Source organism: Pelmatolapia mariae, linkage group LG10_11 (assembly GCF_036321145.2).
Source record: "Pelmatolapia mariae isolate MD_Pm_ZW linkage group LG10_11, Pm_UMD_F_2, whole genome shotgun sequence".
Lineage (NCBI taxonomy): Eukaryota > Metazoa > Chordata > Actinopteri > Cichliformes > Cichlidae > Pelmatolapia > Pelmatolapia mariae.
The window spans coordinates 20001696-20028716 of NC_086236.1; the positions used below are offsets into that span (position 1 = coordinate 20001696).

At 41.9% G+C, this 27021-nt stretch overlaps 5 protein-coding genes and 3 non-coding genes across 9 annotated transcripts; all 8 read left to right on the forward strand.

Annotated features, from left to right (window-relative positions):
* Nucleotides 1-957: 957 nt before the first annotated feature.
* Nucleotides 958-4686, forward strand: LOC134636473 (serine/arginine-rich splicing factor 1B-like). Its single transcript, XM_063486468.1, has 4 exons — nucleotides 958-1344; nucleotides 3657-3838; nucleotides 3929-4101; nucleotides 4386-4686. The coding sequence occupies exons 1-4, from the start codon at nucleotides 1151-1153 to the stop codon at nucleotides 4566-4568; spliced, it is 732 nt and encodes a 243-aa protein (XP_063342538.1). The 5' UTR covers nucleotides 958-1150; the 3' UTR covers nucleotides 4569-4686.
* Nucleotides 4687-7719: 3033 nt separating this feature from the next.
* dynll2b (dynein, light chain, LC8-type 2b) lies at nucleotides 7720-9606 on the forward strand. Of its 2 annotated transcripts, none has more exons than XM_063486469.1 (3): nucleotides 7720-7832; nucleotides 8377-8524; nucleotides 8618-9606. In XM_063486469.1, exons 2-3 carry the CDS (start codon nucleotides 8393-8395, stop codon nucleotides 8753-8755), a joined length of 270 nt encoding a protein of 89 aa, XP_063342539.1. In that variant the 5' UTR covers nucleotides 7720-7832; nucleotides 8377-8392; the 3' UTR covers nucleotides 8756-9606. The 2 variants fall into 2 exon arrangements, with proteins under 2 accessions (XP_063342539.1, XP_063342540.1); XM_063486470.1 differs by having other exon boundaries at nucleotides 8380-8524.
* Nucleotides 9607-9916: 310 nt separating this feature from the next.
* On the forward strand, nucleotides 9917-18771 carry heatr6 (HEAT repeat containing 6). The gene is made up of 20 exons (XM_063488155.1): nucleotides 9917-10213; nucleotides 10464-10571; nucleotides 11316-11456; nucleotides 11547-11662; nucleotides 11861-11975; nucleotides 12059-12160; nucleotides 12255-12419; nucleotides 12509-12726; nucleotides 12825-12999; nucleotides 13078-13284; nucleotides 14084-14183; nucleotides 14277-14665; nucleotides 14747-14869; nucleotides 14976-15062; nucleotides 15675-15809; nucleotides 15896-16018; nucleotides 16135-16259; nucleotides 16379-16475; nucleotides 16592-16796; nucleotides 16949-18771. The coding sequence occupies exons 1-20, from the start codon at nucleotides 9920-9922 to the stop codon at nucleotides 17548-17550; spliced, it is 3627 nt and encodes a 1208-aa protein (XP_063344225.1). The 5' UTR covers nucleotides 9917-9919; the 3' UTR covers nucleotides 17551-18771.
* A 370-nt stretch (nucleotides 18772-19141) lies between these two features.
* ddx52 (DEAD (Asp-Glu-Ala-Asp) box polypeptide 52) lies at nucleotides 19142-23470 on the forward strand. The gene is made up of 15 exons (XM_063486601.1): nucleotides 19142-19273; nucleotides 19509-19755; nucleotides 19885-20024; nucleotides 20175-20360; nucleotides 20458-20601; nucleotides 20755-20866; nucleotides 20946-21018; nucleotides 21145-21348; nucleotides 21428-21518; nucleotides 21659-21781; nucleotides 21875-22025; nucleotides 22109-22184; nucleotides 22466-22537; nucleotides 22654-22950; nucleotides 23297-23470. The coding sequence occupies exons 1-15, from the start codon at nucleotides 19187-19189 to the stop codon at nucleotides 23331-23333; spliced, it is 2040 nt and encodes a 679-aa protein (XP_063342671.1). The 5' UTR covers nucleotides 19142-19186; the 3' UTR covers nucleotides 23334-23470.
* A 691-nt stretch (nucleotides 23471-24161) lies between these two features.
* Nucleotides 24162-26807, forward strand: LOC134636615 (large ribosomal subunit protein uL23). Its single transcript, XM_063486677.1, has 5 exons — nucleotides 24162-24234; nucleotides 25215-25395; nucleotides 25647-25823; nucleotides 26482-26551; nucleotides 26743-26807. The coding sequence occupies exons 1-5, from the start codon at nucleotides 24165-24167 to the stop codon at nucleotides 26755-26757; spliced, it is 513 nt and encodes a 170-aa protein (XP_063342747.1). The 5' UTR covers nucleotides 24162-24164; the 3' UTR covers nucleotides 26758-26807.
* Nucleotides 25442-25513, forward strand: LOC134638054 (small nucleolar RNA Z17). Its single transcript, XR_010095226.1, has one exon. It is a non-coding gene; the product is annotated as a small nucleolar RNA Z17 (small nucleolar RNA).
* On the forward strand, nucleotides 26337-26408 carry LOC134638055 (small nucleolar RNA Z17). Its single transcript, XR_010095227.1, has one exon. It is a non-coding gene; the product is annotated as a small nucleolar RNA Z17 (small nucleolar RNA).
* On the forward strand, nucleotides 26598-26666 carry LOC134638052 (small nucleolar RNA SNORD42). Its single transcript, XR_010095225.1, has one exon. It is a non-coding gene; the product is annotated as a small nucleolar RNA SNORD42 (small nucleolar RNA).
* Nucleotides 26808-27021: the final 214 nt, after the last annotated feature.

The window sequence follows — 27021 nt, forward strand, 5'->3', positions numbered from 1 at the left end:
AAAGTGCTTTACATTCCACTATTCATTCACTCAGAAGCGAGGCTGCCATATCGCACCATCGGCCCCTCTGGCCAATACCAGTAGGGTAAAGTGTCTTGCCCAAGGACACAACAACCAGGACAGAGAGCTGGGGATCGAACCGGCAGCCTTCCGGTTACAGATGAGCTTCCCAACCCCCTGAACCACAATCGCCCCACTATGCATGCTCTGCACATGTCCAAACCATCTCTGCCTTGTCTCCCTAACGGTCTTCAAATTGTTCAAATTAAGCCGTCCCTCTGATGTACTCCTTTCTAATTTTGTCCATTCTGGTAATTTTCAATGACATTCTTAACTTCAACTTTGCCACCTCCATCTTTGCCTTCTGTCTTCTTTGCTTGTGCTGTCTCTTGTTAGTGTTAGGAGGCAGTGAGAGAAGAAAAGATAAACATCTTCCCCTCTCCTCTATCATCTTCCGGCACACTATTGTGCAACAGCACTGGAGGCAGTTGTTAATCTGGGCTTGGACAGATTTTATGCCAAATGGCTTTCCTGACAGAACTTTTCCCGTTTGTCCGGGTCTGAGAGTGGGGTTAACACTCTCCTGGCTTGGGTTAACGATATTCATTATTATTCAATAACTTCCTCAGGTGCTGGTTTACTTAAATGGTTGAGCCTCAGGGTCATTTATAGCAACTGGGTTCATTTTCAGCTTCAGTCTTTCCTGCTTTCTTGTCGCATCATCACAGACTTATTTAAATAAAAGCTTTTCTTTAAAAGAAAAATGCAAGTATTTGATTGTGTCTGTGCCAGCACGTATAAATTGTGATTGCTGATAATCTAGTGGGTGCTGAAACACGACTTGTATAAATACTAGAACTATTTTGTCTGTCGCTCTTGTTTAAGATCACGTTTTGTCTCGCACTTGTAGCAGCGGTCTGCCGCTTTATTACGTGTGCGTGATGACGTACGCTGCCCCCGGCCTCCATTCAGTAGTTTCATGAGGGTCTTCCTCAGTATTGGCACTCATGTCACCAGTCCAGTTAAACTGTGAGCGCATATTTTATTTTTACAGATAAAAGCTGTGTCTTTATTTGTCTATTTCCCCCCCTAACTGCTTGTTCGGGCCGCAGACGTTTAACTGTCACCCTAGCTCGCTGCTAGCGCTAGCATGTCCGGCGGAGGTGTGATTAGAGGACCTGCGGGGAGCAACGACTGTCGGATATACGTAGGGAATCTCCCTCCCGATATCCGCACCAAAGACGTGGAGGACGTGTTTTATAAATACGGAATCATTCGCGATATTGACCTGAAAAACCGGAGAGGAGGTCCGCCGTTTGCCTTCGTAGAATTTGAGGACCCGAGGTGGGCTGCAGTGCCACATTTTAACTCATGTTTACACCGAAATATCAGGACAGACTTTAAAGGTGATTTTAAAGCCAAATAGACTCATGTTAATGCCCACACTTTAGAATTGTACTTCAGAATAAGCATTTATATTGAAATGGTTGTCATTGTTAATTTGGGTGACAATTGTAGGTAATTGTGGTTAAAAATGTTTTGTTTTTTATTTGTATTTATTACTTTTGGGGCAATGGAGGGGCAAGAGGGCCAGTCAGGGTGGCACCTACACAAATGTGTATGTGTATGGAGTCAACAAAATATCCACAAAAAACACTTTAAAACTATATATTGTATCATTATCTCTTTTAAGACAACAGACAATTTTAGGTATAAAAGAGACAACAAAAAAACCCCTCCCAATAAATAAATAAGCAATTAGTTTTTACAAGTATTTTAAGGACATAAAAGCTGACGGGCAATGCTCTACAGCAGGGGACATTTGAAACCTGCCCCCCTGTAGATCTGCCCCTGGTGTTAATAAGATATTGGTTTTAAATTATAAGCTCAGTTTTTTATGAAATCTTATTTCTACCACTAAGGAGGAAGAAACAAACTTTTTTTTGCCATTCATAAGTCAAAACTCCAACTTAATACCTCAAAATGTCCTTATTCTTTTTCAGTTTCTGGTATTATTTCTCCAAAATTTGAGTTAGAAAGTGGCAGCATTGAGTTTCCATAGAATTTAACCAATTAGTTCCACAGGCTCCGGATACAGACTGCTGGGTTTCAGATGTTTTCATTTTATTGGCTCTGTATTATGCCATAGAGACCAGATATTTGTAATATGGTCATCTCAGGTACACAAGTCTACTCCCACCTGTATTATCCAGAGATGGGCTGCACAAAGACCCTATTATATAGATCATAATAAACCGATTAATTTGAACAGTAAACCTTGCAAAGCCTTTTAAAGTAGTATCCCTGGCACTTGCTTCACAAAGTTTTACCAAATTAAACTATTTCTCTTCAAAATGATTTACGGGAGGGTTGTTCTTTGAACTTATCAGTAGAAAAATAAACAACTGTAACTAGAATTTAGCTAAAACAGTTAAATATATATTTTTTAATTAAGTAAACACTATATTAAAAGTAAAAGAAAGCAATTACGAAGTAAGAAGAGCAAGATATCTTGAAACCTCATTGAAAACGTCCCTGTAAGTCCCCCTGATGTTTCCCATTTGTATTTAATGAAATCCTTCATACCACTGGAACTAGGCGGTCAGCTCTATTTCCAGCTTTTCTGTAAAAGTGTGTGTTTTAAATAAATAAATGATTGAACAGACAAAACATAGTTTGCTGTTTCAGCACCATGGAGAGTGACACTGGGACTGATGGGGTCTGAGTGCTTTAATAAAGAAATGACGTTTCTCTAAAACACTTCCCATGTCTAATTAATGTGCACTGTGATTTATTTACACAGCTGTATTGGTCTCTCCATGTAAGAAGTGTCCTCAGAAAATTATGCCAATTTTAGATAATGTTGTAAAAGTAAATTAAGACCAATGTTGCATTTTTATTTTGGGTGAAGCCAATATTTTTAATTCTTTCGGTTATTTATGGCTTTAATATAAAAGACAGATGTGCTTTGCAGGTCTGAAAAGTGAAAGCAATTAAATCTGCATTCTATTTAATTGCCACTAGGGGGAAATAACTGCAGTTTCAAAATACTTGGGTTCCTATGTAAATCTACGGGAAACTGGCTTTCTGACTTAACCCTTCTAAGCAATTTTTTGCTGAGTTTATGGGCTCAGTCACTCATTTGGGGTAATACCGAATTTAAAAAATTAAGTCACGGTTTTAAATCTTTCTCATACTAAGTTTCACAAAGGTAATGCTCATTGGCTAACCACTTAAGCATGTGGTTTCACAAAGAGAAGCTTCTTTCCTCACATCCTATTTCAAAGCACCAGCTTGACTGTGCAAAAAATCTCACCTCCAAGCTTTTTAACCCAGACTTCAGAAGCCAGTAGGTGACAACACATTTTATACCGTCTGTGGTTTCATACTCTTTTGTCCTTACCATTTTTTATCATTGAGGGTAAACTGGACAACAAGACTACTCTACTATAATTCGTCTGCACTACAAATGAGATAATGAAAACAGACCATCAAATTGCCTCTCTGAATCTTAAGAAAAAGTTGTATGCTTGTTGTTAGATTGGCTCAGTTTTACGTTAACACATTAAAGTGATATGTTGAGTCTTCAGTAGTCCAAAAGTCGATACCCTCTGTCATGTTCCGAGGAGTGCATGAGTGTCAGTATCACTCTTCAGGGATGCAGAGGATGCTGTTTATGGACGTGATGGTTACGACTATGATGGCTACCGTCTGCGTGTTGAATTCCCTCGAAGTGGTCGTGGAGGTGGAAGGGGAGGTGGTGGCGGAGCTTTAGGTACCCCAAGGGGACGGTATGGTCCCCCGTCACGGCGCTCCGAGTACAGGGTTATAGTCTCAGGTAGGCGCGTGCATCTTGTCACCTTGCATCTTATTACCTCCCCACCTTAATGTGTTACATTTCCTATAACATCCCTATTCTTCACGTCAGGCCTTCCCCCCAGCGGGAGTTGGCAGGACCTGAAGGATCACATGCGGGAGGCAGGTGATGTATGTTATGCTGACGTGTACCGTGATGGCACCGGCGTGGTGGAGTTTGTACGCAAAGAAGACATGACCTACGCCATCCGTAAATTGGATAACACCAAGTTTCGCTCCCATGAGGTAGGTTAGGGTCACTGCAATGAATAGCTCTGGGAGTACATTTTAGGATTTAAATTTTCCAAGGTAAGTCCTGACGCAAAATTTCGAGCAGGGAGAGTGAAGAAAATGGTGAAATTCTACATTAATGACACTAATAAGATGGTGTACAATGATAAGACCATGTTTAATTTCTTTCGTGGAGATTCTTTGTAAGAGGGCAGCCATCTTTTCCAAATGTTTTTAACCACAATTAATGTCGTCAAGCAGCTCTTTTGCCATTCCCGCTCTTCTGTTTGTGTGTTCAGGGTGAGACGGCCTACATTCGTGTAAAGATGGACGGCCCTCGCAGCCCCAGCTACGGTCGCTCACACTCTCATAGCCATAGTCGAAGCCGGAGCAACAGCGGGTCACGCAGCTGCTCCCCACACCACAGCAGAGGATCTCCTCACTACTCTCCTCGACGCTCCCGCTCTCGCTCTCGCACCTAGACGCACCTCCTATGACATAAACCACCAGCTCATCCCAGCCGCTCGTCTCAGAGTGGAGACAACAGACTTCACAGAACAGATCTCCATGGACCATTTGCTGTGTTAACTGTTTCCTGCATCTCTTGTGTGTTTCTTTTCCCCCAGGTTTCTGTTGCGGGATTTATTTTGCTTTAGACCAGCTGAATTTTCCTGGTTTATATATGTCCCCTTTACTTATATCCTTTTCTCACCCTTTTGACCGCACAATGATCTAAACCTTTTTCCTGCAAACTTGTCCCTTCCTATGTGTGTACTCCTCCTCTTCCAGTTCCAAGCTGTGTGTGGATTGTATGCTTTGTGTTTTGGTTTTTATACTGGGGTTGTTATGGATGTGTATATATTAATATACATATATTTGTTATCAGCATTGCATATAAAATTGTATTTTGACCCTTTCCTGTGTTTCTCTGTTCAGAGTTCAGAGGAGCAGGATAGGATGGGAACAGAGGAGACTGTTCATATTAGGATAAGCAGGAGGAGGAGGAGTCAGATATGGCACCAATGGTATGATGGCTGTGGTCTCTATATCTGAAATCTGCATAAGATAAGGCTTTAGTCCATTTTAGCCATAAATATATGCTTGAACATAGCTGATTACTGTAGTGAGATGTTTGTGGTTGTAGTAAAGGTTTTGTTTGTTGCATGCTCACATTCTAAAATTCATACCAGCAAGGTCAGACTAGCCCCTAAATTCCAGTGATTCTTCTCAGTGGTCCCTGCAGATTTGTCTAAAACATTATAAAGTCCTGTGATGGTTCTGTCCCTGGTATCTGTATTTATTGACATTTCTTTAAACATTTTCCTGAAGGTGTGATTCTAACTTGCCTCCTTCTCTTTGGTTCTGCTGGTATTCTGAAGGTTTGGACTGGGCTCATTGTCTCCCCATTCCGGAGCCGGATTAGGATTAGGCTTCAGGATGGATACATGGAGCAGGAGCATGGGAGCAATTTACCGGGAGAGGATCCCGACCCCTGACCCTGTCCACATAACCCCATCAAAGTGGAAACATTTTATAGAAATATTCAAACTTTAAATTGGCCTTCAAACAGCAGAAAGAAAATGTCTTTCCACATGGGAAGGCTTCCTGATGAGAATTATTTTTCTTTTTTAAATTAACATGATCAAAGCTTGGTGTAATCCAGGAGGAGGGCTGGGAGGTGCAGGATGGATCCACCCACATAAGGAGAGTGGTAAAACTAAACATGAACACACTTACAGAGGGTGGGGAGACTCGAAGGTTACAGGAGGATGTGACATTATGTATGTCATTTTTCTCTTAGGTCAGCGCTTTTCTGCAAAAGATGCGTATTCATTAGGATAAATATAATCTCCAGTACCTTGAAAAGCTTCAATAAAAAATCAATTTACAGTTTCCTGTTTTCCTGGTTTTCTTTTTTGTACAATTTCTGCAGATTTATCAGATTACACAGTACGTCTACAAGTTTCTGGCATATTTCTGGCCTGATATTTGACTGCTCTTCTGTTGGTTGGTTTCTGGCATGGATTCAGCTTTTAGGCATATCCCACACATTTTCACTGAGGTTGAGGTCATGACTTTGGAAGGCCATTCCAGAAAATTAATGTTAGCCTGTTTTCATGTGTATTTGCGATCATTTTTCTGTTGAATAATCCAGTTGGGTCCAAGTTCCAAACATCTAGCTCTTGATTTGAGGTGAAGTTAAAGAATCTAGAGGTAGCCCTCTTTCTTTATGATTCCATCCACTTTGTGCAGTGTACCAGTACCACTGGCAGCTAAACAGCCCCAGAACATGATGCTACCATCACTATGGTTGGCAGCTAGTACAGTATTACTTTTCAAAGCCTCACGTTTACTCCTCTAAGCATATCCTGTGTCATACCGTGGGGTATGTTCACGGGGTATGTTGGATCTCCAGGCATTTGGTTTGCTCATGGCTGGAAATTTCAGTCAAGCTTGACATCTCAGTTAATGGTGACAGTGGACAGTGACCCTGGTGTTCCAGCAGTTCCAGTTAATGGCACACTTGAGCCTTGGAGGTTCCCTTGAATGTACTTACCAATTTCAGTGACAGTTTGGGTCTTCTTCCAGACACTGGAAAAGTGGTGACACATCTGAATGACTTGTACTTGTGTACTTGTGTTTGAACTTGTGATCTTGGAACCTGCAGTTGTTTATAAATCACTCTAAGAGACCTTCTCAACTTGTGTAGATCTATAATCCACTTCTTTAGATCTTCACCGAAGAGTTCCTTGGACTTTCCCATTGGTCTTTCCCATTGGTCAATCCACTGACTGCTGTCAAATAAATACTTTATGTGTTGGCAAAGAAACTACCATTTGTAGTCAATCATGACAAACAATGAGAAGTTAATAGGTCTTGTCAAGTTAAAAAACATTGTAGACCTTTCAGCACAACTTAAATGATTTAAGCGAGTGTGTGCACAAATATGACTCTGTGTGGATTATAGAGAATCCAAAATAAATTCAAACTTGTTTCTTTAAAATCATTAAAGATGTATGCTGCAAAATCACTACACTGTGGAAAAAGAACAGTTCAAAGAAATCATTAACAGCACAAAAGGACTGTGACGTTTATGCTTGTGATAAGTGAAAGTAAACTTCTGGCCACATATGTGATGCCTCAGTTTAGGGTCTTGGTTATCTACACCACCTTTTTGAAAAAGGGTAGAAATGGAAACCAAATAAACTTACAGTCACAGCAGCATGAATAAATAAGGATGATTATAAGTCATGCAATTGGAGCCCAAGAATAAAACATATGAAGTTGAAAATGATCATAACAGGTAAAATTTTATGTTACTGTGATGTACTGAGGACTGTGGAAAAAGGAGAAAAAAGAGAAAAAGCAAACCAGGACAATTTGAACCTGTGTTTTTTACAAGATTTGAAGAAACTCAAATGTAAAAATCCTATTTCATTAGTTATGAATGTGCATTTTTTCGGGCTCGAAGGGGGTTGCACACCAATCACCTGGATCAATGGGGTACTCGTTGGGGGAGGGAACGGGTGAAACGGTGCATTCTGGGTGGAAATAAGATGCGGGGTGCTGTCCGCAAGTAAAACCACGCCGTTGGCAGGGTGGAGGCTTCGCTCGAGCCAATCACGTGGTGAATGTGAAGTGGAGGGCGGAACGCACGGGGGCACACTTCCTTGCATAAATAAAGGAAAAACCTGCGCGGTCCCTTCATTCCACGCCGTTGCACGTTAAGACTTCCTTGAAAGACGGTAAGCGTGAAATGCACGTTTGGTTCTAACCTTTGCTGCTTATTGTCACCGTGAGCAGGTCAGGGTGAGGGGTGAGGTTTCTGTACCCCGCGTGCTCATCCACGCTCTCAGGCTCTTACCTTACGTGCTGTACATTATTTGCAAACCTGATAATCGGAGCACTTACACCATTGTTGGGTTAAATTAACGATACTGCGTGTTGCAATGGTTAACCTGGGCTATTCCAGCAACATTTACCAAATAATGATGCCAGCGACGCATGGCTTCCATTTCTTGTGATCCTAACATAAAGGGTTCTTTATGTTTTAAATTACACGAGGGACCTCAGTAAAAGGGACCCTTATCTCCATCAGCTGTTTTGGATAGTGTCCTGGTTTCATTTAGCTCTCACTTGCAAATCATGTAAATCATCTATTTAAAATGAAAGTAAATAAAAGACACCCCTGCAGCCAGTGGCCGCTTCCGTAGGCACATTGTGTGATAGCAGTGATGTCATGAGAACGTAAGAGCTGAGCGGACACGATAAAGATTGCTTTGTCTCCAGCAGTCAGAAAGCCAACATGGGTGACAAGAAGGCTGTGATAAAGAACGCAGACATGTCTGATGAAATGCAGCAGGATGCAGTGGACTGTGCCATGCAGGCCATGGAAAAGTATAACATTGAGAAGGATATCGCCGCCTATGTCAAAAAGGTATGTTGCTGTTGCTTCAAAATAAAATGAGTAGCGCAAACTTGTTGCATGCATTTTTGCCAATAAGATGCTAATGTGTGTCTTCCCCTGCAGGAGTTTGACAAGAAGTACAACCCCACATGGCACTGCATTGTTGGGAGGAACTTTGGCAGCTACGTGACACATGAGACGAAGCATTTCATCTACTTCTACCTGGGTCAAGTGGCTATTCTGCTGTTCAAGTCTGGCTGAGACGTGGGCTCCTAAACTATTTCAGCATTTCTTCTCCCATTTGCTACATGACTACCTCCTAATTTCTTGCTGTCTTCAGCCTGTTATTATTTTTGTCTCCTGCAACACTACTACCAACAGTGGCTGGTGCTTTGAGCTTGTGTAATGCCTGGACTGGTGATGTGTCATTCATAAAAAATGCCAATATAAAATGACTTATGGTGACAGCACTCAGTCAGCCTCTGCACTTCTGACAGACTCATTATGGCTCATGACTTCCCAGTAATTTGCTGTGCGGTGCTGCACAGACTTTGTATGTTAGTTCACATGACTGTATAATTTATTTTCATTGAATTAAAATGAGCAACAGCCTTTTTTGTTATCCTTTAGATTTTCACTGACAAACCATGCTGAGACTGTTGCTTACATGAAATAAAGGATGCAAAATACTGAGAGATTTTAGGGGTTTTGTACATGCCTAAACATTCCTGTTGACACTTGTAGTGTTGTTGTAGATCTTTGGGAATGTAATTCAGTGAGTAGTCATTGTGATATTTTCATCATATTGACCAGAAAAACTTTGACAACAGTAAATTGGTTCAAAATGTGTTGTGTGTGCTTTAAATTCATTTGTGCATGTACAATGCGGTGTATAAGGCAAAAACTGAATTTGTACAGTTTCAAATGATCTTAAAAGCTAGTATTTGGTATGAACACCTTTATTCAACACTTAAGTTCTTGTGTAATGTGGCGTACTGCAGCCTTCTCTCACAGTTTGCGTTCCTGTGAAAAAAAAAATTACAGTAAAGTTAAGCAGCATTTTAGAAAAAATAAATAAATGGCAAATCAAACTTGTGGAAGCTAATGTCTGCCAGTGAAATAAAGTTGACTACGCATGCAGGCAAAAGTTTACTTTAACTAATTCAAAATTTTGAGTTGCCTAATGTGAAATTTTGAAATTTTCGGCTTTTGGGTAGCAGAAAAAATAAAAAATATATTATTTTATTGTATTTTTCCAGTGGAAGAAACAAGCCTCCATACTGTTCGAAACTGCTGGCGGTAAACGCTGTAAAATGGATAGTTTTGTTTTTCTGGTTTTCACCGCAGGGGGGCGGTAATGAGCTGAACTCTTGGATATGATGCTTTAAAGAAAGCCCAATAACCACCGAGGAGATAGTAGAAGTAATGGCGGCTCAGAGCGGGTTGTCACACCCGGCTCCTGTCCGCGGTGGTGTGTCTGCTTTCCCCCCGGTGCCTCTGTCCGCTGAGGCCGCTCCGTTCACTCCCATGGAGCCGTCCGGTTGGGGGCCCGGCTCACAGTCGGAGGCCGAGAAACTGTTTTCCAACTGCGCCATAAAACTGAGAGCCCTGCGAGCAGACTCGGTCCAACTCAAAGAGGAGCTCAACCTGCTCTTTGACCAACTCCTGTCCGAAAACTACAACAGGACCTTCGAGCCCGCTGTCAACATCCGTCCAGAGGTACGGACACTCGCTTTGGACCTGTAGTCTGTTTTCAGCGACACAAACTCTATAAAAGTCTGCCGCCTCTGTATTTAGAAGCAGAGGTGGGATGAATAAACACTGAAATAACCTTAAACCCACGCACTTCAGACCCCCGAGGATAACCATATAATCAATAAGAGACTAGCTCTAAACTAAACCAACAACTGTGACATCAGCATTTTGGGTTTTTTTTCTGTATTGGTGAGCCTCCTTATTTCCATTTCAGGACGTGTGTTCTCTGCTGAAACATGCCAGCTGTCTTGTGCCCCTGACTCAGGAGCATCTAGTCATCAAACTCTGCCAGGTTGTCCATCATCTGCTCAACCAGCTGAAGGTAACAGGTCATGCTTGTGCCACATGTACACTTATGTATTGTTAGGACTGCTTTTGTCGCATTTACACTATATGGACAAAAGTACTGGGTTGTCACTGAACTGAGGTGTTTTGTTCAGTCTCATTGCCACAGATGAACAAAATCAGTGAAGTCGAGTGTGGTACTATAACAGGATGACCGATGCCAACTAAGTGGTATTATTGCAAAGTGGAAGCAATAAATCAATAACCACAGACATCCAGACCTCAATAGGCATTAAAACTGTATATAGAGAGCTTCGCGGCATGGTTTCTATGGCCAAGCAGCTTTGCATCACCAAATATCCGACAGCAGTGGGCCATCTATAAAGTTTGTTGGCCTGGGTCGATGGTTCCAGTAAAGGCATATCTTAATGCTTTAGGGAAACTGTGCCAACTTGTGTCTGCCCCAGTGCACAAAGCAAGCTCCATAAAGGCGTGCTAGGATGAGTTTGATGCGGAAGAATATGCCAAACTGATCAAACACCTTTGGGATGAACTAGAACAGAGATTCCAGCATCAGTGTCTGGCTTCATAAATGCTCTTCTGGATGAGAGGACGAAATTTCCCATAGACAGTCTTGTTGAAAGCTTGTAGAGGATTCTCTTAGTGGAAACTCATATATCACGACAACCAACTCCATACTAACAGAATGGGATGTCATAAAAGCTTGTGTAGTTGTTGGGATATACTGCACTTACAACCACATTTGTCTTTTATTTTTAAGGTAATAATGGATGAGCACACGCTGGATGTACTGGTGAACTATACTGCAGGTGCACTGAAAGTATGCAGTACGTGGACGCACACAGACGTCCTCCTGGCACTCTCCACTGTAGTCTATGGGAATGGACCTCAGTGCCACCAGGTAGATATTTAGTGCACTTTCCGAAAGGTGTGCCCTAACTGTTGACTATTTACATCAAGATTTTTTATATATATATATGTATATTTGTAGCACCTCAGCGACTTACTGGGTGAAGAGGGATTCCTCCTGCAGTATAGTTCTCCATCTCAGTCAAACATGGAGTTGCGCCGCGTTGCTCTTACCTGCATGGCAAACATCTGTCTCAGGTACTGCTACAACATGCTTGAGCCAGTAGCCATTTTTATCTGTGTAAACTGCAGGCTATATAAAAGCCTGGATGTAGTGTCTATAATCTGATTTCTGAAGAGCTGCTTCGAATCTGGAACTCGAATGAGACGCAGTGCCACTTTCTCCATCTTTGAGCTTGTATTTGTCGCTCTAATCGTCTGCCTCTGTCCCTGCAGGATACCTGGTCAGCCGCCTTTGGATGATCAGTACAGAAGTGTGTGCTTTCGAGCCTTCCTGAAAACGCTGCAGTCAACCAAACCTCCCGACACTGATGAGCTCTTCTACTGCATGGTACTGGATACTCAACAGCAAACATTTAAACGAGAAACAGATTAATTCAATCGTGCTTATATAAAATTGTGTAATCTGCACAGGTGATCCAAGCAGCTCTGAAGGGACTTCAGTGTTGTCTCTCAGGTGGGAAGTGGAAATTTGGTGGAGGGGAGGAGCTCGGGTCTGTACTGGCTGCACTTAAGGTGTAAAATCTCACCACATGTGCACAATTATTATTAATTAATTAATTTTTTTGAGTTGAGTATTAATATGGAGTCCTGCTCATGTATTCTGCAGCGACTCATGTTCCAGGGGGCTCCAGGTGTGATTGTGGAGTGGCCGGCTGTACTTTATCCGGCACCTTTACCGCAGTACGAGAGTCTCTCTGCAGCAAAAACTGCAGAATCACCAAAATCATTAGAGCCACCAAAGGATGCCGCTGTGCCAGGAAAAGCTTCCGGGGTAAGAAGAGTGTTGAAACCAGCAATGGCCATATTTAAAAACACTGAGGAAACTCTGATGTTTGATTGAATGTATTTCTCTCTCCAAAGAATAAAAAGAGGAAATCTAAAGGTAAGGGAAAGAAGACGAAAACCGAGGAGAGCAGAGGGGATGAACGAGAGGAAGGAGATGCAGAGACTGTGCCTGCGCCTCCGAAAGGCAGGGGGGAGGAAAAACAGCCTGCCTCATTTCTCTACCCGTCCTGGAAACTAAACAGTTCTGATTCTGAATTTTCCGACCTAGAGGGCAACGCGCAGAGCAAATTACGGTACAGAAAGACCCTTAATAAAATATTTTTCCCCCATGCATGTGTATCTTTTAAAAATAGATGTTGACTTTTTTTTTTTTCTGTTTACGCTCTTTCAGAGTAAACCACGGTCGTGTGCGTCAGGGGGCGCTGCACTGTTTGTTAGCAGTGGTGAAAGCAGTAGAGAAGAGAACTCTGTACGGTTACTGGTCTTCCTTCATCCCCGACTCTCCCATCGGGGGACCACCGCCTCTTACTCTCCTCACAATTATTCTGAAGGACCTCTCTCCAAAGGTACAACACACGCATGCACACACTGTGCAGTTCTGGACCGATATGATTGTAACATCTCTCTCTTGACCCCCATTCCAGGTGAGGTTGTGTGCACTTCAGGTGTTGTCAGCCATGCTGGATGGCTCCCGGCAGTTCCTGGCTGTGGCTGAAGATACAGCGTCTCCTCGAACATCTTACACCCCTTTCTCCTTCACGCTGGCGACTGCTATCAGAGAGCTGCACCGCACCCTCAGTCTGGCCCTGCTGGCCGAGACCTCCCCTCAGACTCTCACACAGGTCATAAAGGTACGATTATTTGCTCTCCACGAACACTTTTTATCTTTCATCTCTTTCTCTTTTGGATTTCTCTTTTGGGTTACAGCTACTGTCAATATTTCTTTGTTGAACTTTAATATAAACCCGGATGTTACAGACTATAGCATAATGATTTTTTTTTCTTTCCTGTAAAACCTTATTAGGTAAATATAATTACATTTAAACTCCATTTCATTTCAGGGGAATTACACCCTCAGTCTCATAAAGTATGACCGAAAATTGATAACGTAATGAATCCAATAGGGTTTAATTACATTTATTTTATTACATGCGATATGTTCAGGTTCCAGTAATGAAATGCACTGTAATGCAAAAGTAAACAAGTATTCTAAGTGATTTTTATAGTGTTAAAAAGTTCTGAAAAGACTCTGGAAAATCCTTTGAAAGTTGCGCCTTTTAAATTCAGACATAAAAATAGAATTAAGAAGAAGTGTGGGCAATATTAGTGTTGTTGTTGTTTTTTTCAGTATTGAGAGAAAGTCAGAAATAAACAGAAGTTGTTGTGACACTTACCAGTTTAGCTATATGGTTGCATATTGCCTGCTAACACTTTGAATAACTTCACATACTTTTACTGTGTAAGGTCACATGTTTGCAGTCTGTGTGTGCATGTAAACAAGAGGATTATTCACTGTTTGTCTTTTTTGTGGTGTTTATCAGGATGTAAATTACAATATGCGTTTCATGTGAAATGAGCTGAGAGAGTGCTGAATTCTGACATGCATCTTTGTTATCCACACTGTAAATATCTGTCTGCTCCGTCTCTTAGTGTCTGGCCTACTTGGTAGCCAATGCTCCCTATCACCGCCTCAGACCTGGCCTGCTCAGTCAGCTCTGGAAGCAGATTCGTCCGTATGTGCGCCACAGAGGTCTGTATGTTGTCGGCACGCTGAAATAACTGCCAGTAGGATGTAAGACACTGAAGTCTGTTACCGTCGACACAACTATCTTTCCTTCTTTAGATGTGAACGTGCGTGTGTCAGTCTTGACACTTTATGGCGCTCTGGTGACCACGCAGGCTCCTCTCCCTGAGGTGCAGCTGCTCCTCCAGCAGCCGGATCACAGCAGCAGCACCGGTTCGTTCACGCCACAGGACTCAGGTCTCAGCTGGAGACAAAGAGACTGGGTGTCCTCACCCTCTCGTACACCAGTCACACATTCCCAGCGGAGCTCTAGCACATACTCCCCACACATTCCTCACACACCAGGGGAAGAGGACAGCCGGCGACTGTGGCTGCTGCAGCTCTGCGTGACACTAGTGACTCAACCCAGAGAGGACCAATCAGACAGCGAGGGAGTAGGAGGGGGTGCTGCTTTAGAGCCACCTCCTGTTCGACTTGAAGCTCTGCAGGTGAGCAATAACGAGCCAAACAGGAAGCTCCAAACAGGCATTTCTAAAGTCTGAAGATGTTTTTAATCTCTTGTGTTTCAGGTTTTGTCTCACCTGGTGCGTGGCTACTTCCCTCTAACTCAACACTATCTGTGTGAGATTGGGCAAGTGAGCGCACGCTGTCTTGGGGAGACGGACACCTCCATACAGCTGCACGGAGCAAAAGTAATGCCCTCTATATAATATAGCAGTATAAATTGAATACTGATCCTGCAACAGTACACAATAAAACAAGTATCAGATATTTAGAAATAACATGTCTTTTATTTAGTTGCTAGAGGAGTTTGGTTCGGGAATAATTCAACAGTACAGAGCAGAAAACAACGTGCCTGAGATCTCAAGGGTCCCCATAAGCCAGGTAAATGCAGATCATTTCTATACAGTGCACTACACACAGCATACGATTACAGAGGTTTAAACAAATGCGCTTCGTTCTTTTTGGACAAATCCTCATTCGCCTGTTTCAAAGATGGATTCAGCAAATTCAGGGTTAAAATCTAAGTGTAAGTGCTATTCTTAATATCCATATGTAACAGACAGGTTTAAAATATATATTTTTGTATTGTTTTAGAGCATTTAAGCAAACCTCTTTCAGACTTTGACACTAATGTCATGTTTTCTGTCCTCACACACTGATGTGCATTTCTAAGAGATTGTAAAATAATTTTTCAGAAGTGTAAAACCTGAGTTTCAAAGACCCCAGAGACCTTAGATGGAAAAACTCTTTGTAATTATAAAGATAACCACAGTTTCCTGAAATACTCATACTCACAGGGGTAGGGACATGATTTCATATGATCTACAGGTCGAGCACAGACTGAGAGTTAAGCTGCTGTCACTGAGGTACAGATCAGTTCTGTGCAGGCTTTAGCAACAGTAAAAGGAGGCATTAAGAACAGGTTATATTTTAAAAAAATCCCTCTAATCTACATTAATGTGTGTTAATTTAATTAATGTGTGTACAATACAGGTGGTGCAGTTTTGGTCAGAAGTGTTGAGCGGCCCATTAAACCGAGCGCTGCAGAATGAGCAACATCCCACGCTGCAGGCGAGCGCCTGTGACACGCTCTCCTCCATTCTGCCGCAGGCCTTCGCACAGCTGCCTGTGAGTTATCCCCTTTTATTGGACTTGTTTTTCTGCACTAGTGCTGCCGAACTTCACGGCGCTCTATGTGTACTGTTGTTTTTAAGGACAAGACCCAGCTGATGTGCATCACTGTGCTGCTGGGACTCACCTACATTGAAAACTACCTGGTGAAGACTGCAGCCGTCAGGGCTTTGGGGATCTACGTACTGTTCCCCTGCTTGAGAGAGGTAGGTGTGCTGATCACCAGCTATGACCACAATTTACAATTTAAATCCGATATTTTGAATCCAAGATATGTAAACCTCTGGGAAAAAAAATAGAAAAATCATGTTCTTCTTTTCAGGATGTTATGTTTGTGGCTGATACTGCAAACACTATCCTAGCTGCGCTCGATGATCGATCTACAAATGTGCGTGCCAAGGCTGCCTGGTCCCTCGGGAACCTCACAGACACTCTTATTGTTAATATGTAAGACAGCATGGATGTACCACACATATAATCTCAGAACAGACTGAAGTCATATTAAAAGGGTAGAATAAAATATACCTAATGCCTATAAACAGTTGATCTTGTTTCTCTTTAACCAGGGAGAGTGTAGGTGTGGACTTCCAGGAAGAGTTATCAGACATGTTGCTGCTCAAGATGCTGCAGGCAGCCACGCGAGCAGCAGCAGACAAAGACAGGGTGCGAGCAGCTACGCTTTCACACTCACACAAACATGCAGGTTATTTTAAAACGCCCCTGAATTCATCTGTTAGATCTTGTAGAGTGTACTTACGTCCTCCCTCGATCCCTACCAGGTGAAGTCGAATGCAGTGCGCGCTCTCGGGAATCTGCTTCATTTCCTGCGGCAGAGTCAGATGACCAGGCCCGCGTTCCAGCAACCGCTGGAAGATGCAGTGCGTGCTCTGGTTAAAACGGTCCAATCAGAGGCTACGATGAAGGTCAGATGGAACGCCTGTTATGCTTTGGGAAATGCTTTCAGAAACCCCGCCTTGCCGCTAGGTAAGTTTTTAACCACAGGGCTGTAAAACCATCATACATTGTCAGTGTTATGCATTACCTTTGAAGGAGGCTGCTGTGCAAAATGTCTCCAGCAGTGATTCATTTGGATTTCAGTTTTTTTGAAAAGCTGCTCATGTCTGTCTCTTCATCAGACTCAGCCACCTGGTCTCACGAAGCGTTCTCTGCGCTCTGCCATGTTGTTACTTCCTGTAAGAACTTTAAAGTGCGGATCAAATCCGCGGCTGCCCTTGCAGTTCCCGCCCACCGCGGCTGCTATGGAGACACAGAGCGGTTCACCCGTGTGTGGTGCTCACTCGCAACAGCCCTTGAAAACAGTGAAGACACCAACGACTTCTTGGAGTACCGCTACAGCGCCAGCCTGCGACACACACTCTCTCAGGCTCTCTTACACCTGCTCAGCGTAAGCCAGTCGCAGGACATGCTCGGGCTCGGCGCGTCGCTGGCCAGCGAGGAGGGGACGGGCATCAGAGAGCATTTGATAAAGTACCTCCGAGCAGAGGAAGGAGGAGGAGAGGAGGCAGAGAAGGATATAAGGGGGGAAAGTTTGCACCCTCGGGAGAGAATTGGAAGTGTGGAGCAGATTTTGATCAGGTTAAAGGTGGAAGGGGAGGAGGAGAGGGGTAAGGAGATGGTGATTCATTTCCTGGAGGATTTAATAAAGATTTGTGAAGAGACGTGGAAAAACACCCAAACTAACAGAGAGGTGACTGAAAGCAAAGCGGATCATGTATGAACTGCTGGGCAGTGATTTATGACTGATAATGTTGAACATCTGTTCAAAGATATTTGAAATCTGAAAAAATACAAATAAACATTTTCAGGAAGAAAAATAATAAATTGAACCCTGTATATTGATCTCATGCATTTATACCACTTTGGTCATGCCTAGTTAGAGGATGATTGTGGCTTTGTAATTTTACTAATATGATTAAAGATTTTTAAGTGTAAACATGTAATTCCCTGCAGTCTGGATTTGTTAAACTATAAAAACGTCCTTTTGAAACATGTTGCCAAGAAATGTACTGAACTGAAGCCTTCAGTTGATCCAAAATGCTCCGGAGAGGGAGGGAGAGACAGCACATTTCTCCCATATTGGCTTCTCTTCACTGGTTCCCTGTTAAATCCAGATTCAAATTTAGAGTTTTTCTCCTCACATACTAGGTCTTAAATAATCGGGCCCATCTTACAGACCTATAATGCTCCAATAGAGCACTTAGTTCTGAGAATGCAGGCTTACTTGTGGTTCTTAGGATGTTTAAAAGTAGAATGGGAGGCAGAGTCTTCAGCTTTCAGGCCCCTCTTCTGTGGAACCAGCTCCCAGTTTGGATTCAGGAGACAGGCATCCTCTCTGCTTTTAAGATTCGGGCTGGATCAGGCTGCTGGGGGATTTACCATGATGCACTAAGCATTTCTTCTTCACACTGTGTATTTAATCATTAATCTGGCTCTCTTCCATAGTGTACTTTTTTGTTTTGTCTCCCTGCCCCTCACCCCCAGCCAGTTGCAGCAGATGGCTGCCCTTTCCTGAGCCTGATTCTGCTGGAGGTTTCTTACTGTTAAAAGGGAGCTTTTCCTACTGTTGCCAAGTGCTTACTCATCGGGGCATCCTTTGAGAGCTTACCATTTGATACCTTAAAATTTAAAGTGTATAAAAAAAAATTGTGATTTAATGTTACATAAAAAAAAATGAATTGCTACTTTGGGTCACTATCCACCCTTATATGTTGCTACTGCAAAAATCAGAATGTATGAGATACGCTCTACTCTAAAATTTCATCAAATACAGTCCTGTGCAGAAGTGTTAGTTTTTAGTCCACTTCAAGATATCAGGAGAGCATCTTGATTATATTCCTCAGAATGAGTGGCAGTTGCTTTGAACAGCTGTTCACAACACCATGGAAGTAAAACAGTAAAGTTAGTACTTTCAGATTGTTGAATCATGTTCATCTGTTAGTATCACTTTCACAGGTCACGTGGTTGACCTGTGATTGTATGATTATGAATTGTAACAAATAAAGAAAATCCTTGAAGAAGCAACTCCTACACAATTTTCTTCTAAATCGGACAGAATTGGGATGGTTTATGATTGATAAGCCCACATAATTTTTTTTCGTACTTGTAAATTTGCGACTTTAAAGTGAATAATTTTTGTATCTTTTGGGAATATTACCCCATTCATTCATATATATATATATATATATATATATATATACACACACACACACACACACGAGGATAATAATTAGTGTAAAGTTGCCTCACTCGCTGTAACACTCACAGCCCGCAACAGGGGGCGCCAGAGGCGAGAGGTGGAAGATCCGGATGTTGATTAGTGATGCCTGATCGGGGCACACCACGCTGTTGTAGAAATGGACGCGTTCGAGTTGTTTCGGAAACTCGGAGTTGGGGCTAAATTTGACCTGAAGAGGTTTGGTCAGGACGCCGCTCGGTTTAAGGTAAGCTTTATAGTGTAGCTGATGACGTACTGGATGAAAACAGTTCATATTGCTGTTAACCAATCGCTATGGTTTAATGCATTTTAGCTAACCTCGAGTTTTGCTGTCCTGCTTGTGTAGGAGTATAACGTTTTAGGCAAGTTGCTGTGCTTAATACATGTATTTGAAGAATAGTACAAACGTAACACTCACATATACATGTACACACACGTTTGTGTATCGTTTTATTTTGTAGCCCGTGAGGAGTCACGCAGAAGAAGCTTCTCCCGATCCTCTCTCTGCGATTGATTATTTTGCCACAGCCAATGGAGCCCAGAGCTGGATCCAGGCACAGGAGGAAGAGGAGGGCAGGGAAGAATATGAGGGAAGTGAAGATGGAGATTCCGACATAGGAGGCAAAAGAAAGCGCAAAGAGGAGGAGAGAGAAGTGACGACCAAAAAGAAGAAGAAAAAGACCAAAAGCAACCAAGTGGAGGTGAAAGGTAAAGAAGTTGTAGTAGTTTTAAAGTGTTCACTATGGAAACCTTGTTATTACAAAAATTTCGAGTGACATTTAGAACGAACATAATCTAGCTGTTTACTCCTGTTTGATGTCTTCTGTCTGGCTGAAGCTGGCGGTGAACTGCTGAAAGAGACGCAGGGAACTGGCATCACCTGGACCTCTTCTTTGGACAGAAAGATCCAAAACCTCCCGAGTGACGGGAAGGAGAAATCTTCGTTGAAGAGGCTGAAGCATCTTCATCAGGAAAAGGTCCTCACTGAGCTACATCTTATAGCACAAAGAAGTAAAATAAAGAGATTCTGCAAAATTTTAAAACTGCTTCTTAGTGGTGAAATGCTGTGCAGAACTACTGCTGTCCCCCTATCCACCATCGAAAAAAGTATTTCTCTTTCATTCTAGGTCAATCGTATTCGCGCCCAAAACCGCATAAATGTGCACGGCTGTGACATACCTGACCCTGTGTGCACATTCGAGGAGCTGCTGTCAGAGTATCGCCTCAACCCGCGTGTCCTTCAGAACCTCAGAGATGCCGGGCTGAGTTCCCCAACGCCGATACAGATGCAGGCGATGCCCCTCATGATGCATGTAAGCATGCACGCTTGTCCTCATTTCTTTGATTTGGGATTAGTGCACAGACGATGATTTTCTGAGGGTTTCACTCTTGGTTTGGTTTGTCTGTCAGGGTCGGGAGCTGCTGGCCTGCGCTCCCACGGGATCTGGGAAGACTTTGGCTTTCTGCCTCCCACTGCTCGCTCAGCTGCAGCAGCCAGCCAATCAGGGCTTCAGAGGTGTGATCATCTCCCCAACCAGAGAGCTGGCCAGCCAGGTATGCAGCATAAATTAGAAAGTGATCCTTTTAAAAAGTAAGGAGGCCTTTCCTGCTGTGAACGACAGCAGCTGGTGATAGATAAAGGATGATAAGTGACTGACTTCCTGTGTTTTCAGAAGTATTTGGTCACTGTTGTTGAATTGTGTTCAGACCTACAGAGAGCTGCTCCGTCTGTCAGAGGGAGTTGGGTTTAGAGTTCACATCATAGACAAAGCGTCACTAGCGGCTAAGAAATACGGACCACGGTCAAACAAAAAATACGGTAAGAGATCATTGGCTCATAGGGGATGAAAAATAAGTAAATCTCACTGGCTTTTAACTCCTGACGTTTCTGTGTGCAGATATACTCGTCAGTACTCCAAACAGACTCATCTTCCTTCTCAAGCAGGATCCTCCAGCTATCGATCTCAGCAGGTGACATTTGATCTGCTCCACTCTGATGGTTTTTGTGTGTCATACCCACTCTTATTTGTCTCTTTATTACTTAAAAAAAAATCAAAAAGAAGACAGATTGATGATGTTCTGCGTGTTGCTTTTCAGTGTGGAGTGGCTGATTGTCGATGAGTCCGATAAGCTGTTTGAAGACGGCAAGACGGGCTTCAGGGAGCAGCTGGCCACCATTTTTCTGGCCTGCTCCGGTCCAAAGGTGCGCAGGGCTTTCTTCAGTGCCACTTGCACGGCAGATGTAGAACAGTGGTGCCGCCTGAACCTCGACAACCTGGTTTCTGTAAACATCGGGCACAGGTACGGCTGTAGCTTCTAGCTTCTAGCTTCTGCCTTCTTTTTTTGTCACAATAGAAACATGGGTATTTCATCTTTTTAGAAATACAGCTGTGGATACGGTAGATCAGCAGCTGCTGTTTGTCGGGACAGAGAATGGCAAGCTTGTGGCAATGAGGGATATCATCAAAAAAGTAAGGAGCTTACTTGATTTCAAAGAGAACAGATTTATTAGTGGTTATTGCATAAACATCCGTTTAAATCATTTCTAATTTCTGATTATTTTATCTTACAAGCTAAGATAAAATAAAGAGTCCTCTTTTCTGTGTTTCAGGGCTTCCTGCCGCCCATGCTGGTGTTTGTTCAGACTATAGAAAGGGCACGGGAGCTTTTCCATGAGCTGGTGTATGAAGGCATCAACGTGGATGTAATCCATGCAGACCGCACACAGCAGCAGGTACATCAACACACCTACCACTCCTGTCATTTATTTCCGTTTCAGTTTATTTATTGAGTGCTCTTGTCCTCATCGTTTGCTCCTATGTGTCAGAGAGACAACGTGGTGAACAGTTTCCGCTCCGGGAAGATTTGGGTGTTGATCTGCACCGCTCTGCTCGCCAGAGGAATCGACTTCAAAGGCGTAAACCTCGTGCTCAACTACGACTTCCCTACCAGCGCTGTGGAGTACATCCATCGCATTGGTTGGTTTGGACAGTGATCCACAAATAATCAGCCTGATGTTTCCACTTCGTCTTTGACGTGTATCACACTCTGTGTCTGTCAGGTCGTACTGGGAGAGCTGGACATCAGGGGAAGGCCGTCACCTTCTTCACAGAGAATGACAAACCTCTGTTGCGCAGGTAGGAAAAGAGCAACCTGAGTTAGTTTTTTCTTCATTCAAACCCATATCCAGCTGTTAACACACAATTTAAAAGAATTTTCTGGATTTCCCATGGACCATCCTATTTGGTTCTTGGTCTCTATCGTTGGTGTTGCTTTTTTAATAAAATAATTTCACTGCAGCACAACGATTGCAAGTTTAGGTCACTTCTTGCCATTAATTTATTTTTAAAGCACCTTGAATTTAAATACTGAGCCTGTAGTTTTTCTTCTTTTTTTTTCCTATCCTTCTCTTTAACAGCATTGCTAATGTTATAAAACAAGCGGGCTGTCCTGTACCAGACTACATGGTTGGTTTCAAGAAAATACACAGGTAACAAAGCTCCATGATTGCCTGCACATTTACAGAAATGTTTCCTTTGATTTAATGCTTAATTGCTCCCTGTTGAGTTTTGGTAAGAGCGGTCTGGTCGTTATCTTTTTGTTTAGCAAAGTAAAGCGGAGACTTGAGAAGAAACCTCCCAAGAGAAGCACCATTTGCACAATTCCTCGCTTCTTAATGAAGACCAAAGGCAAAGATCAGAAAAAAGGAAACAAGCGAGCAGCGAGTGGAGAGCAGAAAGGAAAAAACGGAGCTCAAACAGCATCGCAGCAGGAGAAAGAGGAAAAGAAGACAAAAGGACAGGGGCTGAAGAAAGGAAATAAAACACAGAAAGAAGGAAAAGAAAAACACAAGAAAGTGTCTCAGAAAACAACAACAGAGACTTCAGGAACCAAGTTACAAAAGTAAGGAGGTGGGGAGGGCTTTCATGCACATTTATCCAGTCCAATAAACTACAAACTGCAATCATATCAAACGTAAAAAAAACAAAACAAAAAAAAAACAACCCACACATATATGATAAGTGACTCTGCACACAACATAAATCCAATTTTCTTAGCATACCATTAGAGTGGAAATCTGAAAAGTTGAAAGTAGGAAACATTATTGTCAAATATATCACAGAGGCATGTATGGAGCCATAAATTGAAGCCACTTGAATTCACTTGAGATAAAAGGGTTCAACATTTGGTGCAATTTGACGATGGTAATTAAAAATATTTCTAATATTCATTCTTTCTTCTTCAACAGGAAAAAGGGGAAGAAAACTAAGCTGACGGCAGACTAGAGGAGTGCGATGCAGATGGACTGATGAGAAGAGTCTGATTTATTGCCAACCTTTACATTTGTGCTTTGTAATATGAGAGTATAAAATAAACTTTTATATATGTATAAACTTTTTTGGCATTTTATTACATTTGCTCACCTGACTGAACATAATTTTGTATATATGTTAATAAAGATGATGACTGTGAAAGTACATTAAACAGCAACTGGGTATTTTTGATTAGAAATAAACTATAAACTGTAAGTTTATAGTTTATTTCTATTGAAGAAATAAACAATAAATTTCTTTATAGTTTATTTTGTCATAGGTGGCCTACTATTGAAGGCCACCTATGACAGACCGTGCCCTAAAATGTTTAATTTCTTCACACCATTTCTGTTCAACCCTTCACCAGACTTTGTTAGTGTTGGATTAAAACTTTAAGGGTAACTTTAAAGAATGGGTATTCATACACACAGATATAATAACTGTATGTTATTAAATCAGGCGAAATTTCTTTATAAATATAAATTTCTTTATATATAAAATTTGAAATATATTTCTTGCCAGTCTAAACTGTTGAAAGCTAACTGAAACCTATTTTCCTTCAATATTTGCACATAAAGCACTGTAACAACAGTCTGGTGCTTAAAGAGAGGGGAGATATGTTTATCTAATTACATCATTTTTTTAATGAATTTATATAAAGAAAGAAAAGATTATTGTAATAAATTTGAGAGTCATGCAAACAGTATTTTCGCAGCAACGTTTCATCAATGTGATAGCAAAAAAGCAAATGCATGGGATCTGATTTCCTAACTATCGCGATACATTTGCTATGAGATCTCGCCCATGCAATATACCGCAGGAAACCCCGTTCAGTCTTCCTTTCTCAACATGGCACCGAAGGTGAAGAAGGAAGGTTCGTGAATCTAACAGTTTTGAATGAATAAATCGTATATTTTAGTTGAATTGGTGCCTCTATTTGTACCGTATGTGTACGGTATGAAGGAATATAGTGAAAGTGTTTTGTTTGAGCTCAAGTTATTGCTGTCAGAGCTGTAAATATGTGAATATCTCAAGAGTGTGGGTCCGGCATGTAGTCTGTAACGTGATGCTGGCTAAGCTAAGCTAAATCAAGCCGCTGTTGATGAAATCGCTTATATTTACAGTTACATTTATTTAATGTTTTCTTGTTAAGTCGTCTCTTATGGACAAGACTTGGCTAGTTCATCTTATTATGGCTTCATTAACTCAGATATGTCTGCGGATTAGGTGTTTTAGATCATGTTACCAATGGCCTTAGCTTAGCAGGCTTTAAAACGTTGCATTAGCAACGCGTGAGAGCATCTCTAAAATTCTGTTATTAATGTTATTGAAAATCTGGCTGTTGTAGTCAGCGAAACTTCCTGTAACGTAAAAAACCCCGAGAGTGTGTTGGTGTGCTAGTAATCTTCCTCCTCGGTGTTAATACTGTGTGGATGGCAGATATGGTTGTGTGCATACTGAGCAGTAAGAAGTAAACTCCCATGCCTTTTAAGCACATGTATCTTAATATATATATATATATATATATATATATATATATATATATATATATGATTCAATGTGAATACTGACTACATTTTAAATAGCTGTGAGGCAGATCCATTCAGCTTCATTTGTATATGATGCTTATTTTAGTATTTGTGTCAGTGTAAATGTGGATTTCACTGGATCAGCTACAACTCATTACAGAATTCAGTAGATGACTTGCTGTGTACATTGTGTCAAGTATGTGGGCCACAGGTTGACTTGGTAGTGCTGTGATATTTTCCAAAGTGTTCTTTGCCATATTGACAAAGCCTAGCATAATGAACAGCTGTCTAATAGTGGTAACTCTCTTTCCCCCCCCAATCATAGCTGTCCCTGCCAAGACTGAGGCCAAGTCAAAGGCTCTGAAGGCCAAGAAGGCTGTGCTGAAAGGCGTACACAGCCACAGGAAGAAGAAAGTCAGGACTTCTCCCACCTTTCGTCGCCCGAAAACCCTCCGTCTCCGCAGACAGCCCAAATATCCACGCAAGAGTGCTCCTCGCAGGAACAAGTGAGTTACAAACAGTGCACGCAGGTCACAAACATGAGCGGACCTTGGTGCACATGATGGTAATAGCGATCAAAGTATGAAAAAGCATGATTCCAGTTTTTTAAACTTCTGATGCACCAATCTTAAATTTTTTAAAACATATTTGTAGTGAGCAGTAGTGAATAAGCAGTTAACAAGTAATTATATTGTAGAGACTTTGAAATTAAGTGAGGACCTCTGACCAATAAACTTGTGTGCATTTTATTTTATAGGTTGGATCACTATGCCATCATCAAGTTCCCCTTGACAACAGAGTCTGCTATGAAGAAAATTGAAGATAACAACACACTTGTGTTCATTGTGGATGTCAAGGCCAACAAACATCAGATCAAGCACGCTGTCAAGAAGCTGTACGACATTGACGTCGCCAAAGTCAACACACTCATCAGGTAGAAATCCTCACATAGGCTGAGCTGAAAGCCAATTTAATACAGACCTTTTCAGTCCTTTACACTTTCCCATGAAGGAAGCATTGACTTCATATGTGCAGATCACATGCTGTGCAAGTATCTGGATAAATATGACATTTAAGTGGATGTGCTGAAAACATGACAAGACAAACCAACACATTAGGCTATTACAGGAAGATTCCCAACCGATGTTATTGTGGGGGGTTGGGGGTTTAATGTGGCCCTTTCTACCCATTCATTTTGTGTAGCATTGACATGACAGTGGAGGTGTGTGTGTGTGTGTGTGTGTAATTTTTTTTGGCCTTCTATTAAATGGTTTGTCTGATATCCGTCCACCTATGTCCTAGTAATCACATTACACTCACCTGGGGATGGCACTGGACTCGCACTGGTGAAAACCTTGTTTTGCTTTTAAGTGTAGGTCATCTTTGCCCGAGCTGAATTAGTCTTTATTGAATTTGCCATACCTGACAGGCAATAACAGCCAATTTTGGTGCACATGATGGTAATAGCGATCAAAGTATGAAAAAGCATGATTCCAGTTTTTTAAACTTCTGATGCACCAATCTAAAAAAACCAACAACTTTTAAACATGTTTGTAGTGAGCAGTAGTGAATAAACATGCTTTCATGTGCAGGCCTGATGGTGAGAAGAAGGCGTACGTCCGTCTCGCACCTGATTACGATGCATTGGATGTTGCAAACAAGGTGAGCCTTTATTCAGGTGTTGACTTTATGAAGCTAAATCAATCATGTGCATGTGATGTAAACTTTATATTTGCTCTGAATGTCTGTGATGCATTCAAAGGAACCACTGATGCAAAACAGTGCAGATACAGATGTGTCGACTCTGTTGATGAACATTGTGTAATTAATATCCTTTTTTATTTTATTTGCAGATTGGCATCATCTAAACAGCAGTTCAAGAGACTTGTGGAATAAAAATAAATATTTGTATAAACAAGCTGTTCAGTCGTCTTATGTGTTTTTTGAAGCGAAATTTACACTTTTGACAAATACTTGAGTTATTGTAATTACGATTCATTTAAGCTGTGGAAATACTGCTCCATCCTGAAAGTGAAATGTGTGCACTTTTCTCCAGCATAGAAAATAATCAGTGCTTATCTAAGAGCTTACATTTAATTATCAACCTGTGAGCGATTGGCTGTGATCCCTTT